This window comes from Cupressus sempervirens, chromosome 9, assembly GCF_028749045.1.
Source record: "Cupressus sempervirens isolate cs-2001-9-10 chromosome 9, ASM2874904v1, whole genome shotgun sequence".
NCBI classification, from domain to species: domain Eukaryota; kingdom Viridiplantae; phylum Streptophyta; class Pinopsida; order Cupressales; family Cupressaceae; genus Cupressus; species Cupressus sempervirens.
In genome coordinates this window covers 293,706,423-293,731,993 of record NC_143126.1, presented here as the reverse complement: position 1 = coordinate 293,731,993, position 25,571 = coordinate 293,706,423, and the positions used below count along the sequence as shown (strand labels likewise).

Here is a 25,571-nt window from a genome sequence, read left to right as displayed (position 1 = left end):
TGCATATATGAGTCCAATGTGCATTATCGGTCACCTTTCCTTCTTTGTCTTGATATCAATGAAAACATAGTCATATCCAAGTACACTGGTTACTCCATCGGTCAATTGAGTCAGTTATGCCAACAATCTCCCCTTTTGCCATTGATGACAACACTTCCAACACTTCGACCCTTACTGGCAACAATTCTTCCTTTCTTCACGACTTCAGGGTTAGCCGATAGTATCATGACTTGTTTACCTTTTCTCCATTCAACATCTCCCCCATAGATGAAGCATCCACATCCTTTGACTGCTCTAAGTCCTCTTTGTGGGTTCACTTGATTCTGCGTGACTTCATTCCTTTTTTGTTCTTTGCCTTTAGACTTCTACCTTGTCCATGGTCATGACTGCTTGTGACCATCAATTGTTAACTTCACTGGTTACTTTTCATCTTTGGGACTTCTCCCCTTTAACTTAGCTTTGCCGCTCTTCTTGAATTCTCTTTTTCTTCTCAACTTCTCCCCCTTTGGAAACAATTCCAAAGGCACACAATTTAACTTTGTGGCTGCTCCCCTTGTGGAGTAGTCTCCATTGCTCATCAATCCATACTTTTGATTTCATTATTTTGCTGATCACGGATTAATGCCTTCCTTGTTATCTTACTTCAGGCTTGATAGGGGTAGCACCCCTAACTTCTCTCTTAGATAATCGAAGGTATCCTTCTAAAGAGATTTCGTGAATATGTCAGCTAGTTGCTGCTTGGTTGGTACATATTCCAACATTACCTCTTTCTCCTACACTTTCTCTCTTAGAAAGTAATATTTTATCGACATGTGCTTGATTTTTGAGTGCATAACCAGGCTCTTTGATATGTTGATTGCACTTGTGTTATCATAGTTGATAACCACCGATTCCTCCATCTTCTCTTGAATTCCTTCAATTAGTTGTTTGATCCAAACAACTTGAATGCAATTCATTGTTGGAGCTACATACTCTGCTTCTATTGATGATTACAATATGCAGTTTTGTTTCTTGCTTGCCCATACAACCAATCTTCCTCCAAGAAAGAATGCGCCACCAGTATTTCTCTTTATATCATCTATGTTCCCGCCCAATCAATATCAGTAAAGACACTAAGCTCAAAGTTTCCTTTGCGAGGATACCATAAACCATACTCTTGAGTACCCTTTAGATATCTAAAGATCCTCTTCACAGCTACTATGTGTGGTTCCTTTGGGTTGGCTAAGAATCAAGACACTGTAGCAACTGCTTGTGCAATGTCCGGTCTATTGTGCACAACATACTGAAGTTTACCAATCATATATTGGTAAAGTGTTTCATTTACTTCAAACTCTCGTCCTCTTATGATAATTTACAACCAATCACCATTGGGGTGCCTACTGGTTTAGCTTCTTCCATACCAAATGTCTTAAAAATCTCCCTTACATATTTTGTTTTCCCTATGAAGATTCCTCCCTTTAGTTGGGACACTTGAAGTTCAATGAAGAATTTGATCTCACCAATCATAGACATTTCAAATTCTCTCTTCATTGCTTCAATAGACTTAGTGCTCATCTTATCATCTTCTCCAAAGATGATGTCGTCAACAAATATTTCAGCAATCAGCAAACTACCTTTTGTTTCCTTTTTTAGGTATATGTTGTTTTTTGTCACTTGTTCTCACAACAAATCAAGTATGAGTGTGGTCTCTCATACCAAGCTCTGGGCACTTGTTTCAATTCATATAGGGCTTTATTTAACTTCGACACTTGATTTTTTCCCTCTTTAATTCCAAATCCTTCTGGTTGTATTTAGTGTGAGCCGACAGTGTTTTGTAATTGCAAAAAGATGTAATGAATTGTAATATCTTAATGAGGTCCTATTATAATTAATTGGAAAAGCCTCAAGGTTGACTCAAAGAATTATTTTGAGGATATGGTATAAAGGAAGGTTATTTTAATTGTGGTAAAGTGTAGCAATTGTGTGATATGTGAAGTACTTGGTAAATGTAAGTAAGCGATCCAAGGGATTATTGGATGCGAAGTTGAAGATCTACTATTGAGATCTGAAGAGGTTTGGTCCAGTCAAGATGATAGAGGAGTTCAAGTTATTTCATTTCTATAATTCTGCAAGGAATAATACAAAGATCAGTTGGACAGTGAGCTCGATGGTCTTTCCCTGAAGCTCTTTGGACAGTGGGTCCTTCTACCTTCTCCAACTCCTAACAAGGTAGCTCCAACTCCTAACAGGGTTGGAATCTCCTAACAGGGATTCAAAGTCTCCAAATAGAGATTGATATGTATTGAATGTATTTCATGGGCTCCTAATAGAGCCCATCCTCTTACAAGGAACTTTTATATTAGTACATTATTTTGTGAATACCATCCCCACCAGGGTTTTCCCGCTGATCAAGGGTTTCCCTAATTAACATATCTGATGCTATTGTGTATGTGTATCTTCTTATGGTTGCTAGTTTATATTGTTCACATGGCTAAGGATTAATAAAGTTGATAAATGTTTTATTAGTTGGATAAATGTTACACCCCCCTCTTAGTTATCTTGGTGGACTTTACTTTCTACCAATTTGGTATCAAAGCATCAAGTCCTTGAAGGAAAATCTTAATAGCTTAAGGAGATCAATGAAAGGTCATTTCAAAAAAGGAATTTCTAAATTCGATGGAGTTAACTATGACAACTGGAAAGAGAAGATGAAGGCTCATCTTCTATATATGGATCCAAGATATTAGTTGATGACAAAGAATGGAAAGAAGATTGTGGAAGAAAGAAAACTTAAAGAATGCAGTGAAGTTGAAAGAGATCTATTTATGTACAATATGCTTGCCAGAAAAGCACTATTGTCAGCTCTTCCTAAAAATGAATACAGTCAGATAAAATCTTTAGAGACATCTCATGAAATTTGGAAAGCTTTAGAATCTACTTTTGAATGTGATGTGCATGCTAAAAGAATCAGATTACACAATTGTATATGTTTGTTTCAAGATGCTAAGATGATGGAAGATGAATCTATAAGAAGTTATATAAGTAGAATATCATAAATTGTTATAGGAATTAAGTCTTGCAAAGGATATAAAGATGAGATTGTATGGAAGATCCTGAAAACTTTGATACCACCATTCAGGCAGACAACGTAGATGATTGAGAAAGTGATACCTTGCATTGAGAAGTTTACCAAATAGAGTCGTCTTGGAAGATTGGAAGCAGCAGAAGTGAGCTTCAAGAAATCTAGAGAATCGCCAAGAATGGAAACAACTTTTAGTGCATTAAGTGTTCACCCTTCCTTGTCAAGAAGTGCAAGCACTAGTGGAGACTATGCTAGCAACAAAAAATCCATACCTGAGGAGGATAGAAAAATTGAAGAAGGAATTGCCTTGCTTGTAAGGAGAGAACCAGATGGTAAGAGAATCTTTAAATGTTGGACTCGCAACGAATTTTGTCATTATGCTTCTAGGTGTCCTAAAAGAGAAAAAGTATAAAAAAATTTCAAGTTTAGAAGGCCCGGAGATTGTTTGTATGCAAATGAAGAGATTGTTTGTATGCAAATGAAGATGATGCATCTGATGAAAGAGTTCAGAGTGAAAGTGATGATGAGTTAAGGTTTGTAGCTATTAAAGAAGAAGTTAGAGAAGAGAAAGCCCTAGTTTCACAAGTTGAAAAGAAAGCTAATTAGATCATAGATAGTGGTTATTCGCAACATATGACTGGTGACATGAATAAATTTGCTAAGTTAAGTAGTTATGATGGAGGGATTGTTAGAATTGGTAACAATGCAACTTGTCATATCAAGGGAATAGGATCTATTACACTTGATGGAAAGACTAACACTGATGATGTTCATTTTGTTGATGTATTCAAGCACAACCTATTGAGTGTTGGACAGTTGGTTGATAGAGGATATCAGTTACAATTCTTAGAGAAGACATGCATTATCAAGAATAAAGATGGTAAGTTGATTGGCAATGATACGAGATCAAGAGGTAATGCTTTTGAGCTGAACCCTATAGAAATGAAATGTTTGGTTGCAAAGCTAGATAATAGTTGGTTATGGCATAAAATATTGTCATATAAACTTTGATAATATTGAGAAGGCTAGTAGTATATTCGCTGACAGAGATTTACCTAAAGTTGTGAAGCCTACTAATGTTGTGTACAAAGAATGTGTTATGGTTAAGCAAAAGAAAGTTTCCTTTCCTAGTAAGAAGTTCTCTACTACAACGAAATTGGAGATTGTTCACACAGATTTAAGTGGTCCTACTAGGACAAGAGGATTCTACGGTGAAAGATACTTCATAATTTTTGTTGATGACTTTACTAGAATGATGTGGGCAGCGTTCCTTAAATAAAATTCTGCGACATTTGAATAGTTTAAGTTGCTTAAAAATAAAGTTAAGAATGAATCTAGAGTGAAGATTAAATGTTTAAGATCAAATAGAGGTGGACAATTTACCTTGAAAGAGTTTAACACCTTTTGTGAAGTGAATGGCATTAAGAGATAACTATTAGAACCTAAGCCTCCTGAGAAAAGTGGAATTGCTAAAAGAAGAAATACGTTTGTAACAGAAGCAGTGAGAGCTCTAATGTTCAAGAATGATGTATCAAAGACATTTTGGAGAGGAGTCAATACAGCAATATACACAATGAACAGAGTATAGATTAGAAAAGACACAAACAAGACTCCCTATGAATTATGGTTTGGACATGCACCCTTAGTGAAGTATTTCAAAAAAATTGGAAGTGTTAGATAAAGAGAGATAATGATATTGGTAAGTTTGATGCAAGAAGCGATGTAGGTATGTTCCTTAGTTATTCATTGAAAAGGAAAGCTCATAGATGTTTTAATCAAAGAACTAAGATTATTGTTAAGTGCACAAATGTAAAAGTGGATGAAAATTTTGGAGTCAAACAAAGAATGATGGATTATAATTCTGATGAAGAGGAAGCTAATCCTAAGCCTATCATAGAAAATGTTGAAACTTCCTTTGGGACTAACAATGATTTGCAGAATGATGTACAAGTTGTTGAATAGAGAGAAGAACCAAGATCTGATCCTAGAGAAATAGTAAGAGTTGAATTAGTGACACCTAGACCTAAAATGAATTTGACAAAGAATGACCTTGCAAATCAGATTATTGGAAGAAAAGAAAAAGGAGTTATGACAAGAAATAGAGTACATGAAGAATTGTGTTTGATTTCTCAGGTTGAACCAAAGAGTGCAGATGAGGCATGCAAGGATGATCATTGGATTCAAACAATGAAGGAAGAACTAGATCAGATTGTGAAGAATGAGACATGAGGATTGGTTCCTATACCTAAAGATAAGAATGTTATAGGAACTAAATCGATTTTCAGAAAAGAGATGACTGAACAAGGTGAGGTTGTAAGAAATAAATAAAGATTAGTATGCAAAGGATATTCACAGCAAGAAGGTATAGACTATGAAGAAACATTTTCCACTGTTGCCAAAATTGAAGCGGTAAGAATGTTCTTGGCTTATGCAACAAGTAAGAAGTTCAAAGTGTATCAAATGAATGTAAACTCACCATTTCTAAATGAAGAACTTGAAGTCTAAATTCAGAAGCATGAAGGATTTTCTTTAACACGAGAAAATGATATGGTATGTAAACTGAAGAAAACATTGTATGGTCTAAAGCAAGCACCTAGAACTTGGTGTGCAAGATTGGACAAGTATTTGTCAAAGTTGGGATTTGCTAACAATACAGCAGATAGTAATTTGTATTTGAAAGAAATTGAGAATGGATTATTGATCGTTGTGATATTTGCGGATAACATGATATTTGGAGGTAATCATGAAGCACGTGAAAAATTTGTTGATAAAATGAAGAATGAATTTAAAAGTAGTATGATTAGTGAGATGAAATATTTCTTAAATCTAAAAATTGTGCAGAACAGTGATGGTATTTTCTTATCACAAACTAAGTATTTGAAAAAATTGTTGAAAAGATTTGGCTTCGAAAGTTGTAAGCCTGTTGGTACACCTATGATAACTGGTCACAAGTTATCTAGCAAAGATATGACACCTATAGTTGAGCAGAAGAAGTACAGATCCATGATTGGAGGTTTGCAGTATCTGACTCACACTAGACCAGATATAGCAAATGCAGTTGGTATAGTAGCAAGATTTCAAACAGACCCTAAAGAAGCACATTATGCAGCAGTAAAGTAAATATTCAGATATTTGAAGGGTACACCTGATTTTGGATTGTGGTATGACAGATCAAGTGACTTTACTTTGTGTGCATATACTAATGCAGATTGGGTAGGCGGTATGGATGACAGAAAGAGTACAAGTGGTGGAGCATTTTTCCTTAGAGGAAGATTGGTTTCTTGGCTAAGCAAGAAACAAGATTGTATCTCACAGAGTACAGTAAAAGCAGAGTGTGTAGCAATAACAAACAACTGTAATCAGATCATGTGGCTGAAACAAATGTTGAAGGACATTGGGATAGACTTTTTAGAACTTGTTATCATACATTGTGATAACATGAGTATAGTAAGTATGTCTAAGAGTCTTGGGTTACATCTAAGCCTAAGCATATATCTATTAAGTATCATATTTTGAGAGAGAGTTGCAGAGAAAGAGATTAGACTAGAGTATGTGAATACAAAAAAGCAAATTGCAGATATCTTTACGAAGCTTTTGCCTAAGGATACATTTGAGTATTTGCGAGGTATGCTTGGGGTTGTGCCCCTGCCTACTTTTGAGTAAATGATGCAAAGAGTGCATTAGTCCAGTGGTACAGAGCACTATTGTTTATCTAGACTGTATGTTGATGCTCCCTATATGGGGGACTATCTGTAATGAGCAGAGTCATCAGGGACTCTAGGTAGTTGGTATAGAATAGTGTGAGCTGGTTGAAGACTTTGAACAGTTGCTTGACATAATGATGTCTTTGTCATTAATGTCAATGGGGGACAGTTGTACATGAAAAAAATCTTCTGGTAGTATGTGGGAGATGTATGTATGGGGGAGAATTGCACATGGATAGATTGATGTCAACAAGGAGAAACATTGAGATATATCAATAGGGGAGAAGTGTGAACAACTGATTCTCGTCCATGTAAGAATGAGGAAGCACAGATGGAGAGTTTTTCCTATGAGTTTTAGATTTGATTGATGAAGAGGATTTCAAAAGAAGACAGCAGCAGCAACAGAGTTGGATTTGGTATTCTTGGAACTTAGATGTTTTTCATCTATGTTGTCATCAATTCCAAAGGGGGAGATTGTTAGCATTAATAATAAATATTGATGGTATTCCTTTGAGGGAGTATCCCAAGCATTGCTAGAATAGTTGAGGAGATTGTTAGCATGATTGACATGCTATATTCATAACTGCGTTTGTCGTTGATGTCAACATAGTGTTATTTCTGTAAAGACTAGCAGAGTAGCAACCAGAGAATGAGGTTGTACGGACTATGTATTAATGATGAGGTCAAGCGCAGTTGAGGATATGTTATACATTGTATCTTGATGAAGTAGACAAGTGCCCATACATAAAGTCGACAAAATGCAAGAGTTATTCAAGAATTATAGAGCATAGTGTGCAGACAGAGTACCACTTCTTGCTTTCTGATATTTGGATTGTATTTCTTAACAAGGATAAAATCGTGATGAGAAAAGTTAGATAGTGACAATAGACAGCCTGATGATGACTTCAGCAAGTGCACAAGGTTCGAAGTCACATGTATGAGAAGTTGTATTTACTATGAGCCGATAGTGTTTTGTAATTGCGTAAAGATGTAATGAATTGGAATATCTTAATGAGGTCCTATTGTAATTAATTGGTAAACCCTCAAGGTTGACTCAAAGAATTATTTTGATGATATAGTATAAAGGAAGGTTATTTTCCTTGTGGTAAAGTGTAGCAATTGTATGATATGCGAAGTACTTGGTAAATGTCAATAAGCGATTCAAGGGATTATTCGATGCGAAGTTGAAGATTTGGTATTGAGATCTGAAGAGGTTTGGTCCAGTCAAGAGGATAGAGAAGGAATTCAAGTTATTTCATTTCTATAATTTTGCAAGGAATAATACAAACATCAGTTAGACAGTGAGCTCGGTAGTCTTTCCTTGAAGCTCTTTGGACAGTGGATCCTTCTACCTTCTCCAACTCCTAATAGGGTTGGAATCTCCTAACAAGGACCGATATGGACTGAATGTATTTCATAGGCTCCTAACAAAGTTCATCCTCTTACAAGGAAGTTTTATATTAGTACATCATTTTGTGGATACCATCCCCATTGGGGTTTTCCCTCTAATCAAGGGTTTCCCTAGTTAACATACCAAGTGTTATTGGGTATGTGTATCTTCTTAAGGTTGCTGGTTATATTGTTCACATGGTTAAGGATTAATAAAGTTGATAAATATTTTATTAGGTGGATGACTAATTCACCGCCCCCCCACCCCCAGTTATCTTGGTGGACTTTACTTTCTAACAATCTCTATTTCAATTGTCAATTTTTGTACCTAATGTTCAGGCTGATCACCTTACTAAAACGCATAATCTTTCATATTAATTTTTATGAAAGTTTTGTTATAATCCTTACAGTGTCATCAGAGATAGATGTGTGAAGTATTTAACAAAAAATAAAAGGACGTTTTAGTTTATTTTGTTTTGGGGTGTTTTGATAGTGGAAAATTAGGACCTATAGAAAACTGATGTATTTATCTAATTGGGCACCTGTCTCTAAATTCATTCACCAAAGGTGATACCCTAATCAAGATATCACAAACAACTGTCTTTCAAAATGCACAGGCAGGCTAGTTTGTACACACATGGTTAGAAATATTTGCACCATATTAAATGAGTCAACTTAATAATCCATGAGCATACCGATGCATTTTCTTTATTGTTCTGAGAAGATATCTTGCAAAATGTTTATAAGGATTTTACAATCATCAATCTAGCCAACTAAACAAAAACCAATACAAAAAAGCATGACATACATACAGAGATAACCAATGTCAAGCTTTCTTTCAATCAGCCATGCTTCAAAGATTACAACTTGGGAAGCTCAGATGATTGGTTATATAGTAGGGGAAAGCGTTTGCCCAAAATATTCTTAGATATTGGCATACCAGCTTGGGCACAAGTTTCCTTGCTTGTATCTAATTATTATCTGCACTGAAAGCTATACATAAGCTGCTGGCATGTCGCTTACCATAATTTGAAGAAATATTCTTGCAAGAGTTTTTAAAATATTCAATAAGATTAGAGCACCATATAAGAAAGTGATCTGACCTCACGGAGAATCTTGTTCCAAGTCTTATGGAACCTAGTATTTAAGTCTATCAATTGGAGCCCTTTTCATTGTTGTTATTTCATCCACCATAGAGATGTTGTCTCCTTTCTCTCTATCTATTTGCAAGGCTTCTCTCAAATGGTCCCATGGTATGATAGAGTTAAATCACAAGTTCTTGTACCATTCCAAGATTTTGACTTCAAAGAAAGCTGCCAATAATCTTTAGAGATACATACTAATGTGTAACATTGTGGACAGTGTATGGATTTGCAATATCTTGCAAGTGGTCACCAAGGGTTGTAGAGTTCTCCCTGTGTAAAAGGGTAGATAAATATGGGAACGAACTAGGATGGGATTCCAGAAAGATAGGGGTATAGGTTGCAACTAGAGGCTACCATTATCCCGTGGCACAAAAGGTTGATTTCTGACTGTAGCTGTAATATTGGAATAATTTGCAGAAATTGAAACGAGAAAGATACTTGATTTGCATGAGGCTTGGTTTGGTGAGACTTTTTGGGAGAAAAAGGGTTGATAAGTGTTTGAGGTTGTGAGGATAATATAGATCTAGTAACAATTCTCACTCACAAAGTCCATTGCACTCCATTATCCTATTTAACCATTAGGGGAATGATGGATATGTGCTTCGAGGAATAGTGAGTAAACTATGTTTTTCACCAAAAATCTTATCATAGCAGATAGCAAGGTCCCACTAGACATGCCAAAAAAGAAATTATTGGTTTCCAAAGTTGTCTTACAACAACTTGTGGAACACAAGGCACAAAGTTCTAGAAAGCCTTACATATGTGGAGTAGATTTGCGAGCCACTCCCCAATATTGGAAGTGTGATGAGTTTTTCTGGCTCAACCTCTAACCAACCTGTATCTACCTGTGATTTTGATTTGTCTTTGCAATGCTTTGTACTTTTTGTCTTTTTGAGAATATATGCTCCTTGGATTAATAGAATCTTATCTTGCATAAAAGAAAACTAACATTAATTTCCGCAACCTTGCATTGGTAAGTGTTGTTTTATTTACTGAAAGATTGATACAAACATGAGGAATCCATTTCATAAATAATGGAAATGTAAGTTGCAGCTGAAAGAAAACCTGGAATCCAAATGCAGCACTTGCAATGTTGTCAGAAACCCTTCAACTCCAGAATGCATTGTACATTAAATTATAGACACCCAATATTGAAGAAACAAGAGGCACAAATTGTAGATGGTTTACTCTAAAGCCAGACGCCTAGACTTTGGATCTCATGTGCAGCCAAGAATGCTGTACGGCTGCCCTTGAGATCCAATAAATTCAGTCAAAAAATACCGTATACAGCAGTAATAAGTCTTCTGTAGAATTATCTTTGGTTTTGGCCTTCAATTGCCCAAAGAAATTCAACCAATTTGCATAATCTGGACCTCTAAATGAAACCCACAAGTAAGCAATAATTATACTGGTCTTTCACACTGTCACAATTACAAAAACACTGGAAAATTGATGTCCTCCAAAGCTAGAAATCGCAGAAACCCTAGACTTCATGGCTTTGTGCCCAAGAACTCTCAATAATATAGAAAATTGTCAATAGCGTAATGAAATCCATCCCTTCTCATGGCTCAATGCCCAAGAACTCTCAATAATATAGCAAATAGTCAATGGCATAATGAAATTCATCCCTTCTCATGGTTATTATAATATATCTCAATAAGTTCGATCCTAGTAGCTTTTTCAAAAAGTCTCTATAATGATTTTTTTTTTTTTTGTGGTTGACTTTAGATTATATCATATATTAAGTGTACTTTTCCATTAAATATAGTAGCCCCTCACGTAATAATATTTTATATAGTTAAATAATGACTTTATAATATAACCATTATAAATAACTTCATTAATGCCATTCTAAGATTAATATCTCATTGATTATTCATCAACTATCTGTCCCATCTAAACCTTTAAGTCAACCACTGCTTCCATTGTGCAACCAACTACCATACTAAAAATAGTAAGGGCCCATCTCTATCACCCCTGACTTACTATACTTAGTAAATCTCTGAATACCTGATCAAAAAAAGGTGCCAGGGGTCATCACTACAATTGAGACTGAATCAAGTGCCTTATAAAATACAAAAATGTCAAATAAATGACTTGCTATAAATATTAAGTGTGGAAAACTGACCCAAACAAAGATCAACCTTGAAATTGCCCAAAGAAATCCTACCAATTTGCATAATCTGGACCTCTATATGAAGTCCACAAGTAAGAAATAATTCTACTGGTCTTTCACAGTGTCACAATTGCAAAAACACTGGAAAATTGATGTCCTTTAAAGCTAGAAATCACAAAAACCGTAGATTTCATGGCTTTGTGCCTAAGAACTCTCAATAACATAGAAAATTGTCAATAGTGTAATGAAATCCATCCCTTCTCATGGCTTAATGCCCAAGAACTCCCAATAATATAGCAAATAGTCAATGGCATAATGAAATTCATCCCTTCTCATGGTTTTTATAATATTCTCAATAAGTTCGATCCTAGTAGCTTTTTCAAAAAGTCTCTATTAATGAATTTATATTTTTTTTTGTGGTTGACTTTAGATTATATCATATATTAAGTGTACTTTTCCATTAAATATAGTAGCCCCTCACATAATAATATTTTATAAAGTTAAATAATGACTTTATAATATAACCATTATAAATAACTTCAATAATGCCATTCTAATATTAATAGCTCATTGATTATTCATCATCTATCTGTCCCATCTCAACCCTTAAGTCAACCACTGCTTCCATTGTGCAACCAACTACCATACTAAAAATAGTAAGGGCCCATCTCTATCACCCCTAACTTACTATACTTAGTAGATCTCTGAATACCTGATCAAAAAAAGGTGCCAGGGGTCCTCACTACAATTGAGGCTGAACCAAGTGCCTTGCCAAATACAAAAATGTCAAATAAATGACTTGCTATAAATATTAAGTGTGGAAAACTGACCCAAACAAAGATCAACCTTGAACACTTTGAATCTTTGGATGGGAAAGAGCCTCTTGTTATACCAACTAGGACCCTTGAACCAACTGACTTAGCCTACATGGGCCAATAATAGGCTGACCTAACCATAAACCATATCATCTCAAAAAAGGGACACTATAGAAAGCTTGACTCATTGTTTATTGTAGCCAAGCCTAAAATTGTCAATAAAAAATGGAAAAACTAAAAGATGGTGTGCCCAAATAAACATTCCACTATCAACGTCTCACAAAGCTACAAAATTGTAATGTCCCCAAATATTTAGTAAAGTGACATAATTAAATTAATTAATTAAGTGACCTAAAATTTAAATAATAATATAAGGGCCTTTAATTAATTAATAAGGGGGACCCAAGTAATAAATTAATAAATAAAACATGCTAACTATGTTCTAACCCTTCAGGAAGCTTCTTGGAGCTCTTTATAAGACCATGTTTGGCATTATAGGAAGTCATGGTCATATTGATGTTTACTTTGTATTCGAAAATTGCACTTGGAGTTTTGTAATGTTGTAGTTTTAGAGGTGCAAGACCCTCCCTATTCTATAGTCACAGTTTCGGTGGTTCACAATCACCCTAGTCTTCCATTGGAAATATCATCTCAAATATTTCACCTTGTACTTGAATGTCAAATTTGTGAAGTCTTCCTTGGAGACAAATTTGCATTGTTGAGCTTCATCAAAAATATATCTCAGATCTACAAGCAGTAATATTGTTTGACATAACAAGTTTATCTATGCATGATTCCAGAATTAGAGGAAGATCCATTTGTGCCATCACTATGCACTCAGATAGTTAAGGTGTCTACTAACTTGGTTGTACAGTGATTGGTCAGTGCAATAGAGGTAGTGCATATTACAATAATAGATAAGTCATCTATTATTAGTTAATGGTTATCTTGTAAATATCTTAAGCTTTAGTTTGCTTTCGTTTTTTGCTTTCTCTAGAATAGAATGTTTCTATTCTTTATGATCGTTTCCTAAGGAAACATCGTCTCATTCTTTTGTATAAATTGACTTTTCGGTCTCCGTTAATAACAAGCAAGTATTTACCAATTACCTCATAATATGGTATCAGAGATTAAAAAATTCGGAAAAATTTATAATTTCTTCTTGAAATTATTTGTTTAAATTTTTTCAAAAAAATTTCAATTAAATTCTCTAAAAAATCCGCCTAGGGTTTTCTGTCTTGCCAACTTCGAATCCTATCACACCCTCGGGCTAGGGATTCTAAGACTATTTCAAACTTGCCTTTTCTACAAATCGTGCATTTTTTCCTCTAGTTCGAAACTAGACACGTCTGCAACTTGCGAGTTTTTAACTCTATAAAATCGCGACTTCCATCTCAGCAATCACGTTTTTTTTTTCAGGTTTCCAGAGTTCTATGTGAAAATCACATCTGCTATTGCTGAGGCCGGTTTTTTACAAATTGTGGCATCCGTTCACATTTTTTCAAGAGCTTGTCAAATCGCAATTTTAAGGGTGCAGAATCTACTTGTTTAGTGTCCATTCTTCCTCATCTATACTGTCCATGCAAAAACGCCTCAATTCTGAAGAAAAATAGGCATTTTTTGACCTGCAAAACATTATTTTTGTTGTTTTTGAACTCCTTGGCTGTTGACTGATATTTTGCTCGAAACCCTAATTTTTGGGTCAAGAAATTTTTTTTGCTTGCAAATTCTTGATGGGTTTTTCAAGAGCTCAACTAGGTTGTCGTCCGTTTTTTTTGGGTGCCTCAATTTTTGAGCTAGCGGATCCAGAAAACGACAGCAAATTCCTTTTGGGTTTTTTGAGCTCTCTTCTAGGTCACTCTCTGATTCTTCGGGGTCTTCTGTATTTTTGCCTTGAAGAATGTGCCTTCATAGATTTTCACAGTTTTTCATTGAAAAATGTGCCATGGCATCTCTGACAAATATTCTGCTTCAGCATAATTCCAAATTCAATGGTCGCAATTATGGAGCCTAGAAGCAGGGCATCATCACAATTTTTGAATATCGAAACACTGATCAACTTGTTCTGGGTGTTACGAAGTGTCCGACTTCTCCGGGTCCTGATCAAGATACATGGGATTTGAATAATTGAGAGGCAATGATGCTTCTCAAATTATCTGTAGCTGATGATCAACTTTCTCAGATTCCATCCGGCAAGACAGCTGCCGAAATCTAGACACACCTCAAAGGTCTTCATGAGACTTCCGACAAGAGCAGAGCCTTCTTTCTGAAAAACACTCTGTTTTCTATTGTCATGGATGAGCACGCCACGCTCCAAGCACACCTGAATCAGATTCAGGAAATCCATGATCAGCTACTTTCCATCGGTCGCAAGATGGAGGAAGAGGATATTGTGGTTATCACTCTTCGGAGTTTACCAAAATCCTATGAGCATTTTATCGAGACACTCAACATCACATCTATTGGTGTTGATCTAAAGTTCACTGATCTCTGCACCCTGCTGCTTTAGCAAGATCGATGGAAACAATAGTTCGGTAGCAGCTCCAGTTCCACCTCCACTAAGCAAGCCTTTGCTGCGAAATCCTTTCAGAAGGATAAGGACAAGTTTCAACAACCATCTTAGCAGAAGTCTTTTGCTCCAGCATCCGATGGTACCAAAAATAAGAACATTCAATGCAACTACTACCACAAGTTTGGTCACATGAAGGTTGAATGTCGGAAATTCTTAGCTGCCCAATCTAAGCAATCAGGTTCGCAACCCAAAACAAACAGTACAGAGCACACTGAGTAGGTAGAATCTGCCTTCTATGCCTTTATGGCTAAAAGACCTGCAGATCATGTGAAGTCATCTGCCTGGTACATTGATTCAAGTGCCTTTCAACATTTCACTCACCGTAGAGACTGGTTTACTGACTACCAACCTTATTCAGATTCTGTTATTTTTGGTGGCAGAGAAGAGTTTTATTCAGATCATGGCATGTTAGGCACATGCAGTGATCTAAGTGCTTACAAATGGCATGCAGAGTACATGTGGTGCATAGAGTTTGTGTGGGTGGTGTATTATGTGTTCCTAGCTGTATTTAATGGTTTTGTAAGCCTTCTAAGGCATTTGGTATTTAATATCTGTTGTAGGCCGACTTGTGGCTTAGTTGGGTATAAGTAGAGGGTCTTGTGGAGTCTTGAGTCATTATTCAATTCAGTGTAAGGTAGCTAAGAGAGCGAAGTTTGAGAACAGCTAGAAGTTGCAGCTGAAGAAACAAGGAGATTGCTTGGTGGCTTGCGAACGCAAGTTTAGATCTTGCTGGAGGTTTCTACTAGAGTGTTGTTGTGTTACAGATCTAGCTAGCCAAGGTTTGAGATTGGATCTTGAGGGATCCTATAGAACTATTACTTGCTTTGTATTTGACCACAACCGGGAAGACCTTACAGCCCAACACATTGCATGTAATCTGTTGTTTTATGAATAAAGAGTTGAGTTCGGTATCAGATCTTGTATCTTGTAGCGTCTTTCCGTTGTGTAGTTATTTGTTGGGGGCTAGGACATCAGCTCTGGGGATTCTCCTACCTTGTACCACATCACTATGACAAAGATATTGCACTTGATTATTGAAATCTTTTAGAGCCTTGATGACATTAGTAGTGATCCACTAACTAGGAGATTTACAATACTAGAGATCTATAAAGATTAAAGTAAGTAATCTCCTCTGAGATCTAGGATTGCAAGATTTAATCCATGATATGTTTCATAATTGTAATGTCCCCTTCCATTTGATATCAATCAGAGTAGATTAGCCTATCACTGACCATCGTAGGCTAATGAGGTTGGTCAAAGGGTCATGTGAGGGATGCATCTTCTTCAGTGATCATATTTTTGCAAGTTTGGCTTTCGTATGAGTTCTCCAAGACTCAATATGCAGTAATTCCTACTTATAGCACATTTTGCTACTTACAGTAAGTTTCATGAGGCTTATAGAGGGACCCCTTCTATTTTAGAATTGGGGTATGGTCCTCTACAGCTTGATCATGTTAGCTCCCAATTCAGACGGTGTGCATAGATAATGAGTATTAATGGAGATATTAATATTTATTTGGCTAAAATAAATATTGATAGTTTTGAGCTTACATTATTAAATCTTGATATGATTTTATATTATAACTTAAGTCACTTAAGTGAAGGATCAAGTTATTAGAGATGGGGCCAAGCGAACAATTAATTTTAAAAGAATTATTTGTGCACCAACTATAGAGTTTTAAGTGAAAAAATTATTAGTGGGAATATAATTTTTACCCATTTTGGCCAAGAAAATGTGTGATGTCTCATAAGAATAGAGTAAAAGAGACTTAAGTGCCCATTCTCATTATTCTGATTTGAATGTTGAATTGATATTTTCTTCTCTAAAGTATGGGAGTTTATGAGAGACCAAGGGTTTCAGCAAAGTTCAGAGCTTATTGGGATTGGAGAGTGTTGCTTCTTCTTTGTAGCAGCAGCCAAAGGGTGTGAAATATTCACCCAATATTGCTTATTGGGGTGGCTTCATATAGAGGTCAGCATTGTACTGATTGGAGAAATAAGTCTCTGAATTTATTGATAGATTGAAGGCATATTTTATGGCAGGTTAAGGGTGTCAGATTGTGCAGCTATTGGCTGTTTATAATGGTTCGAAATCATTTCTATTTTGTTGGTTTTCATCTGCCCTACCTACTCTTCCATATACAGTTCAATTTTGGTGAAAGAAGCAAAAGAAAATTCAATAAAAATTTATAAGAATGAATGCCTACGTCTATAGTAGGGTTTGGCATTATCTCTTGAAGTTTGTGCTACTGACTGGTGAAGAATTATATTCTTGACATGCTTTTTTCAACCAGCACTTCTTAAAAGGACTCCTGCCACTATCTGGGTATGCCATTTGATTGTAACAAGTTTTTTCTCTATGAAATAATGAAGCTTAATGATTGATATCTTCTATTTTGTTCCCTGCAATTTAGTTTACAAATTTCAGAAATTTTGTTTCAGCATGTGTATTTCTTTTTATGTCAAACCATCTCAAAACACAAAAATATAGAAAACAATAAAAATCAAAAAATAAGCATAGTCAGTTCAGCTGTTAGAGCCTTGAAGGGTTCTTCCAATCACTCTTTGGTCATGATAAAAGAGCACCATGACAATAAGATTTTCTCTTCCATGGAGAGTATTATGATTTCATGTATTGAGGGGATGGATGTAATATACCAACCTATCATAACTATGCTATGGACTTGGCTATTCATAATCAAGAATACATCCCTTCAATTCTGGCATGTAGATTGGTCAATAATTCATTCAAGCATTGTTAAGAAAAAATTAAGTCTCAATTGCACAAGGCTAAGGAGCATTGATAATTGCAATAAGAATGATGAGAAATATGAAAAGCCACACGAGGATATGCAAAACACCTACAAGTGGAGAAAACCTAAGCCTACATGACAACTCGGTTGAAGAGGGTACTTATATGGAGCCTGCCAAGCCAACATTGATCAATCAACTACATGGAAATGTGAACACTACTAGTGACCTTTTTCATAGGCAAGGCCTACAGTTTATTGAGTATGGAGTTCCTCCTTTTGTAGGATATGTAGAAGACATGATCATTTCTTTTCAAAAGCAGTGGCATCTTAAGGGAATAATAAGTTGCAGATGAGTTTTAAGATTCCAGACCATCATTTTTGCAAAGTGATTGATTGGCATGATGGCATAACAACTTGAAACTCAAGCATCATTGCATTTGATGATTGGCTTCACTAGGATCCTGACAACTCCAGGCATGGAAATATTTATATCAGAGTGAAGGAGCAGAAGGTTATGGAGATTTACTCTTCTTGCTTACTTCCATGTGTGTGCACATGGTCTTTTTGCGGCATGGATATTTTAGAGGATATGGCTATGGGTATACATGCTACATGCTTGGTTTAGGACCCTAGAGCCTTGTAGTGGGCAAACCATTTGATGACGGATTGCTTGAGGGAAAGCAATATTTGGGCAGCAAGAATTTGTAATGACCTCAAATATGTAGTAGAACAACTTAATTAAATAGTTAATAAAGTAGGGTCCAAGTCATAAAATAATACATAAAGTATGTTGGCTACTTTTAAGCGCTTCGGAAAACTTCCTGAAGATCTTTATAAGGCAATGTTTGGCATTCTAGCAAAGTCATGGTGACTTGATGACTTCTTTGTATTCATGAATTCCACTTTGAGTTCTATATTGTTGCAGTTTCAGAGGTGCAAGACCCTCCCTACTCTATAATCACAGTTTTGCTGGTTCACAACTGCCCGTGCCTATCATTGGAAATATCATCTCAGATTAATAATACTAAAAATATATGTTAGGCCATTAGTGGTGCAAAATGTCTAATGAAGTTACTGAAAATGCATACAGATCTGGGTCAACTCCTTGGAGCTATATGAAATCTCGACAAATGTTACTTAGTTTCAATGTTGTGCATTAGTATCAAGAAGATGACAGTTAAATATTGCTCAATAGTGACAGTTAGGCCATTAGTGGTGCAAAATGTCTAATGAAGTTACTCAAAATGCATACAGATCTGGGTCAACTCCTTTGAGCTATATCAAATCCCTACAAATGTCACTTAGTTTCAATGTTCTGCATTAGTATGAAGAAGGTAACAGTTAAATATTGCTCAATAGTAGGTTGTATATATAAATAACAATGACGATCCAAATTACTTATCTACTATATTATAGTGGGAGCACCAAAATGAGTTAAGGGATGTGCGTTTATGAATGCGTTTCAGTCAAAATTAGTGCATATATATGTGTGTGTGTGAGTTGACTTCCAAACAGATGTTTTGTGACAAGGGATTGATATATAATGTACGTAGATATATAGAGATGCCAACTTGTGGCACACATCCCTTTAGTTTATTATATTGAGTCATGTGAACAACTTGTGTAATTAATTATATTACATGATGGTAGACCTTCATTGCGATTATGGAACCACTCCATTATGTTAGTAGAAGGCAAATATATGTTAAGTATGATATTGTGTTTAGGATGCCTTGGGGATATAGCATGTAGTGGCTTCTTTCAAAAGGAGCATTGTAGGTGTTTACAAATTTATTCTATTTCTATAAAGATTGGACATCAGGGCATCTTGGCCCACAATCATCTATTATAATGTGTGAGATCTATTTATTACATTGTCTTATCAGAACTATTGATAAGTATTAAACTAATACAATAGAAGACAAAGTTTGATATAAAGCAAAGTTGATCATGTTAATAAAAATAAATACATTACCAAAACTCAGCATTAACCTCAAAATTTGAAAAATACCTTGAGTTATCAAGGTGGCTTGTAACTCTTAACAATTCTGAGATTTTGGGTACGAAACATACCCAAATAAGACTAGGAACCAATTTGTCTACAAAGTCAGGCAGGCTATGACATTTTAAGGTTAAAATCATTTGGAATTTTATCTAGGCGTGTCATGACTCTAGGTGTGACAAGGTGATTCTGAAGCGACTTGAGGCCATTTGAAGCAACAAACATTGTTTCCAGTGCCACTGACTAAACTTTGACTTTTGACCTTCAACAAGCTGCCCTAAACTAGCTTTCATAACTAATGCAAATGTAAATAAAAACATATTTTTAGCTCCTTGAGCTTTCCTATACATTCTCAAATGCAAACATGATGCTTCCATGCTAACTATACACGTAGTTTCCATGGCCCGTGTTTTAATATTTTGTCATATATTCTGCCATTTTCAAATATACTGTTATATGTTCTGCCAATTTTAACTATTTATTTATGTTCTCAAATTGCTAGGCAAAAAATTAAAATTGCAATTTTGTACTCATTATAGTACAAACACTGATTAGTGATTTATTATTTTAATATTGAACAGTGAAAATCCATTATGACATTCAAGTTTGACATATTAATATCAAACTGATACAATTCTTTTGAAATATTACGGTATTTTTTAATTATAAGTGTGATCTGTGGTACCATGAACTGAATCTGTTTTTAGGCTACAAGATTGTATATATTTATTACTTTTATATGTTTTTTGTATGGACATACCAAAATCATGCCCACACAAAAACAAAAAAAGTTGTACCAGCTAACCATATCCGCATACCTATACCCATACTTGACTTCAATTCTGATTTGGTTGCTTCAAGAATAGATGTTAGATTTCTACAGTCCATGGTAAATAGTTATGTGTGTTTCTGGATTCAACTGTGGAAATCTATTTGTACCAACATTTCAGATCATACACAATGATCCATCATCAGGATGAAAGAGAACCCAGAAACACATATAACTATTTGTTTCAAGAATATCATATGTAATGTCTTGTTCTAGGGAAGGCTTGCATAATTAATTACAAAAATTAATTTAGCCCAAAACTAGAATTTTATATATCTTTTAGGTTATATTAATATATATTTTAGTTTAAAATCTATATAGAACTTATTCTTGAAGCTCTGCTGTAATCCTCCTTACAATTTGTAGCTCTCTTTGTACAAAAGTCTTGAAATATTTCTGCCGAAGGGATTTTTGTTTAGGTGGTGGTGTCACATCATAATATCAAAGAAATGTCTAGTGGACTAATTAGTGCAAGGAGAAAGATGGATCAGAATCCAGTGCATTGACATCCAATGCAAGGATGTCCTAGATATGTAAATATACTCATCTTTTACTAAAAACATTTCATATTTTACATTTTAAACTTGAGGATATTATTAAGTTTAATAAATGTATTGACTACAGTTTGTTCAATAGCCAAAAAGAAAGAGAAAACAAAACAACAAAGAATGTTCTCTTCATAGAATACAAGAAACTAACCCCCCCCACCGCGCACCCAACATGATAATAGATAACTAAGGAGGCATTTATTCTCCACAATGAAGAATGTGCCATGTGGAGGAACCTACTCTTGTATAGACGAGACAACACCCAACTTAACTAGAGAAGGTCTGAGTTTACATGTTAAAAAGAGGAAAGCAGACCTCTATCCAAGTGTGTGCTAGAACATTAGGCTTTCAGCTTTCCTTGTGTCGCAAGACAAATTCACACACACAAACTACAACTAACAAAGATCCCCAATTCAACATTAGGGACACTAAACAAGATAAGAGAATTGGGAAGAAAACAGCATAAATTGGAAGGATTGGGAAACCAATAAAACTAACGAAAATTTGAGAGAAAACAGTGTTTACCCGCAAGATCACATGCCTGACAGCCATGTTTGTCACTGACACAATGGACGCTCTCTATACATGTGTGCATTAATGGAAACAATAAAGCAATTTGGAGATCTGTTAGTTATATATCTATCATTTTTACACATACTCTCTTTCCCTCTCTCCCTCCCTCCCTGCCTCCCTCCCTCCCCTGGCAGAAGGGACACTCTATACATGTGTGCATTAAAGGAAACAATAAAGCAATTTGGGGATATGTTTGTTCTCTCTCTCTCCCCATTCTCGTGTAACCTCCATCAAAGGCAGTTTCGAGTTCAGATAACCACTTCCCTAGAAGTGAATCATTGTAATAACATCAGAAAGGATGTTTGTGCTAGCAAAAATATATGAAAAGATTTCATGGTGCTGAATACCCCAATTGCATGTTACTTCACTACGGCTTCCTGAGCACATGAACGAATCTCACGACATCCTCTCTTTAAGCATGCAGGCACCTTCTTATGTCCTCTTCAGCACAAGCCAATATTTCCTGCCAAGCTAAGATCCTGGCTACCCCTATTTGTGGAATCTCCTCATTTCCCATATTTCAGGATTCCTGTTTATAAAATTTGGTACAGCATGGGTGGAAAGCCATTAAAATAGGTTTTCAATTTGGCATTTTTGAAGTATGAAAAACTGAAGCATGTTCCATATGTTAGAAGACTGTAAGCGTTATTTGAAATCCATGCGTGTCTTTTCTAGATCTCCAGCCATTTTTCTCTGGATCCCTTGTGATTTCTTTGCTCTGCAAATTTTCTGACTACAAGTTGGTCTCACACAGAAGTGCTCTCTAACACCTAAGCTTTCTCTTCCTACATTAGGTTCTGGGCACCATATAGTCTTTAAGTAATGTCCTTAAATCCTTTGCTAAAATGTAGTTTCTAAAGCTACAAGGCGCAATTGGAAATTTTCAGTATAATAAAAATTTAAAATTTAAAGAACAGATTATCATAATTTAAGTCATTAAAAGTAGGGAAAATCCCTGACATCTGAAGAAAATATGAACACTCTGACATCTGTGCTGAGGAGGAACAAATTTAAATATGATTTGAGGATATACAGCCGAAGAGTATAGAGACTTATCATGAGCAATTTCACGCAGGCATTCCTTTTAAACATAGCACCAATACTAGCTTACTCTATCGTCTCCATCTGCTCAAAACTATGTTTATTGGGTAAAGGGAACTATCTTACATGTACAGTCGTTTAAAGGTATCCTCCAGATGGAGCTTTGTGCCAGGAAATAGTTACATCAGAAACTAATGTTGAGAGCCATTTATTATTAAGCCCTCAACAAATTTGTTTTTGCCTAATTGATGTTAATTCACTTTTCCCGTTCTTCACCTTTAAATTGCTTCAAATGCATCAATTTGAACAAATTTGAAATTTTTTCCAATTTCAAAAGTCTGTTGAGGGTGATGTCAACATACATTTTCCCAGTACGTACAATGCTAAGACCTCTAACCTCTCAATCCACATTTTATGAAACCTCAGTTTGCTTTAAAATCTCTACCAAATTCTCAGGGCAATTCGCCCTCATTTACGTTAAAATAAGATTGATTCCCCTGACTGTGTCACTGTTGTAGTCTAGCGAAAAAGGCTAGGAAATTTCATCATGGCCAGAATGCTTGATACAACAGCGCCCCTTCTTGAAGTTAGAAGGGGGCCTCAAGTACTCTCTTCATCCACATTAAAGGAAGACGACAACAATTAACTCTTCTTCTTCATTTGACACCAGCATGAGCTTAGATTTACTATTTAATATTCTACTCTACAAGATCAGCTGAAACAGCATTAGTATGAGACAACTTGATCAATCCGAATAAGTATAAATTACAACCTGACAATGTCTGAAAGACCTGCAACTCGGTGCAACGGGAAAACTTTAAGGATTGTGAACTTTGTCCCGAAAACAAGACTCAAGCAAATGGAGTCATCTCGATAAATAGTCCAAAACTATTGCTATACGGAAACTCTTAAGGCTCAGAAGCTTCGGATGCTCCAATATATATTTTCTATAAAAGGAATCATAAATAAATGCTTTTACAGCATACTTTGCAAATAATAAGATTTTACAGTACTGACATATTCCAGCCAATCCACAACCTTAAATACATTATCAATGAGAACAGAGGCAGCATTTCGCTTTAAAAAATGTTTGGAGGACTGTAATATAGTCGATTAAATTCTATTTTGCAAATCATCAAATTCACCAAAAATAACGCAAAGAAACATTCTGATGTGCAATATTGTCTCAACAAAGAACATTATGGCAGGAAATTTGAGCGTTCACCAAAATAAAGGCTAAGAAACATTCTGATGTGCAATGTATGGGCAAACAAGTTTATGACAGTAAATTTGAGCGTCTAAATTCGAAATTAGCATACCTTGTCGCGCTCCCAATGATCTTTTAAAGAACACATTGGACCGGGAATAAATAATTCTCCAACAGTATCAGCATTCTCATTGTTTTCTTCAGATGATTCATCATCATGCTCTGATGCTGCTGTTTCTCTTGCTGAATCGCTCAATGACAAGCTCGATAACTGTCTTTCCAGGGATGCTCCTCCTTCTCCTTCCTCTTCCTTCACCAACCCTGCCCTGTGTTCGATTCCCACGCCTTCCATTTTCTACCTCAATTGAACTAACTAAACGGCATATGCACCGTTGCTGTCGCTTCGCTTTGAGCTGTGCAACCGCTGAGAATACAATTCGACAGTATATAGTAATTTGTGTTCTCTGTCAATGGATTGGAAGATGATTTACGGTTGAGGATGGTTGATTTTCGGCGGTTGACGGGGAAGGAGACGTTTAATTTCTCTATTCATTAGGAGGGCCTCCTTTTCCGTCTCTCTAAAACAGGAATTTTTTATGTGTCTGGTTTTTTCCACCCCGCATTGTAGGTTTTTGTTTATTGGTGCCAGTTGTTTTTAGGAAGAATCCTTAATGTGGGCTTTATCTTCAACATAAATTTCCTAATATTGGCTAATTAACTTCACAAGATCTATTCTGCTTAAGTGTATTTTAAAATTAGTGGTCTGAAATTGGTTTTAGTATTATGAATTATACATTATACATTTTTATTATTAAAAAATATTTGTATTATTTTGGTTTTAGATTTATATATTTTAGAGTCAATATTTTTAATGAATTTATTAAAAAACAATGTTAACTATTTGAATATATGATTAATAAATAAATTGATAAAATGCTATGATTTATTATTTAAAAATATAAGTATGGAAATTATTTTAATTACAAAATCTTATAATAATTTTAATTTGTTCATTTGAATTTTAAATATTTTATTCTTTATCTTTTCCAATCATTACATACTAAAATTTACATTTAAGTTTGTAAGTTAAAATTTGAGGTAGTTGTATTTTGATTTATATTTATTTGTATTTTAAAATAATTAGTTGATTGTGGGATTGCCCTTGTACTTTTTGTCCAAAAATTTGTCTCGCACCATAAAACTACTTTAAAAGCAACAAAACAACCTTTAGAAAACTCGTGAAACCATCTTGTAGCGATCAAAAATTTTGTTCATGTTAAGAAAACGATGTCCAACATTATATATTTTTATTTTTATTTGAGAAAACTCTTCTTATCTATTTTTTAAAGAGTAAAACAATTATTACTAATTATTATTTTTATTAATCAATTTGAATATTAAAATAAATCATAATAGAGAGATGCATATTTTGGATTCGATTGTGTGTCATATTTTTGCATCTACATTTGAGAACCTTCAAGTGAAGGATAATGAACCTATTGCAAATTTCAACTCAAGAATCTCAACATTGATAAGCCAGCTCAAATCAAATAGATAAAAGTATGAAGAGCAAAGGATAGTGGAGAAGATATTGAGGAGTTTACCTCAAAAATATGACAATCTTGTGATGACCATTGAGGAAGCAAAGGACCTCACCACATTGACAATGGATGAGTTGATAGGACCTCTTCAAACCCATGAGCACTAGATTAACAAGTCAACTACATCTTCCCAAGAGCAGGCTTTCAAAGCTCAAGAAAATTTAAGAGGTAGCAGAGGAGGAAGAAATGGCTATGATAGAGGCTGAAGAAATAGA

The 25,571-nt window shown here is 35.2% G+C and overlaps 1 protein-coding gene across 1 annotated transcript in view; it reads right to left on the bottom strand.

The window, feature by feature from the left end:
* The window catches only part of LOC149538564 (rho GDP-dissociation inhibitor 1-like), a 96,055-nt gene extending 71,625 nt beyond the window's left edge, over positions 1–24,430 (bottom strand). Inside the window, exon 1 of the mRNA XM_089799871.1 lies at positions 23,868–24,430. Within this exon, the coding sequence (XP_089655997.1) occupies positions 23,868–24,107 (240 nt within the window). The 5' untranslated portion in view covers positions 24,108–24,430. The remainder of the gene's footprint in view (positions 1–23,867) is intronic.
* Positions 24,431–25,571: the final 1,141 nt, after the last annotated feature.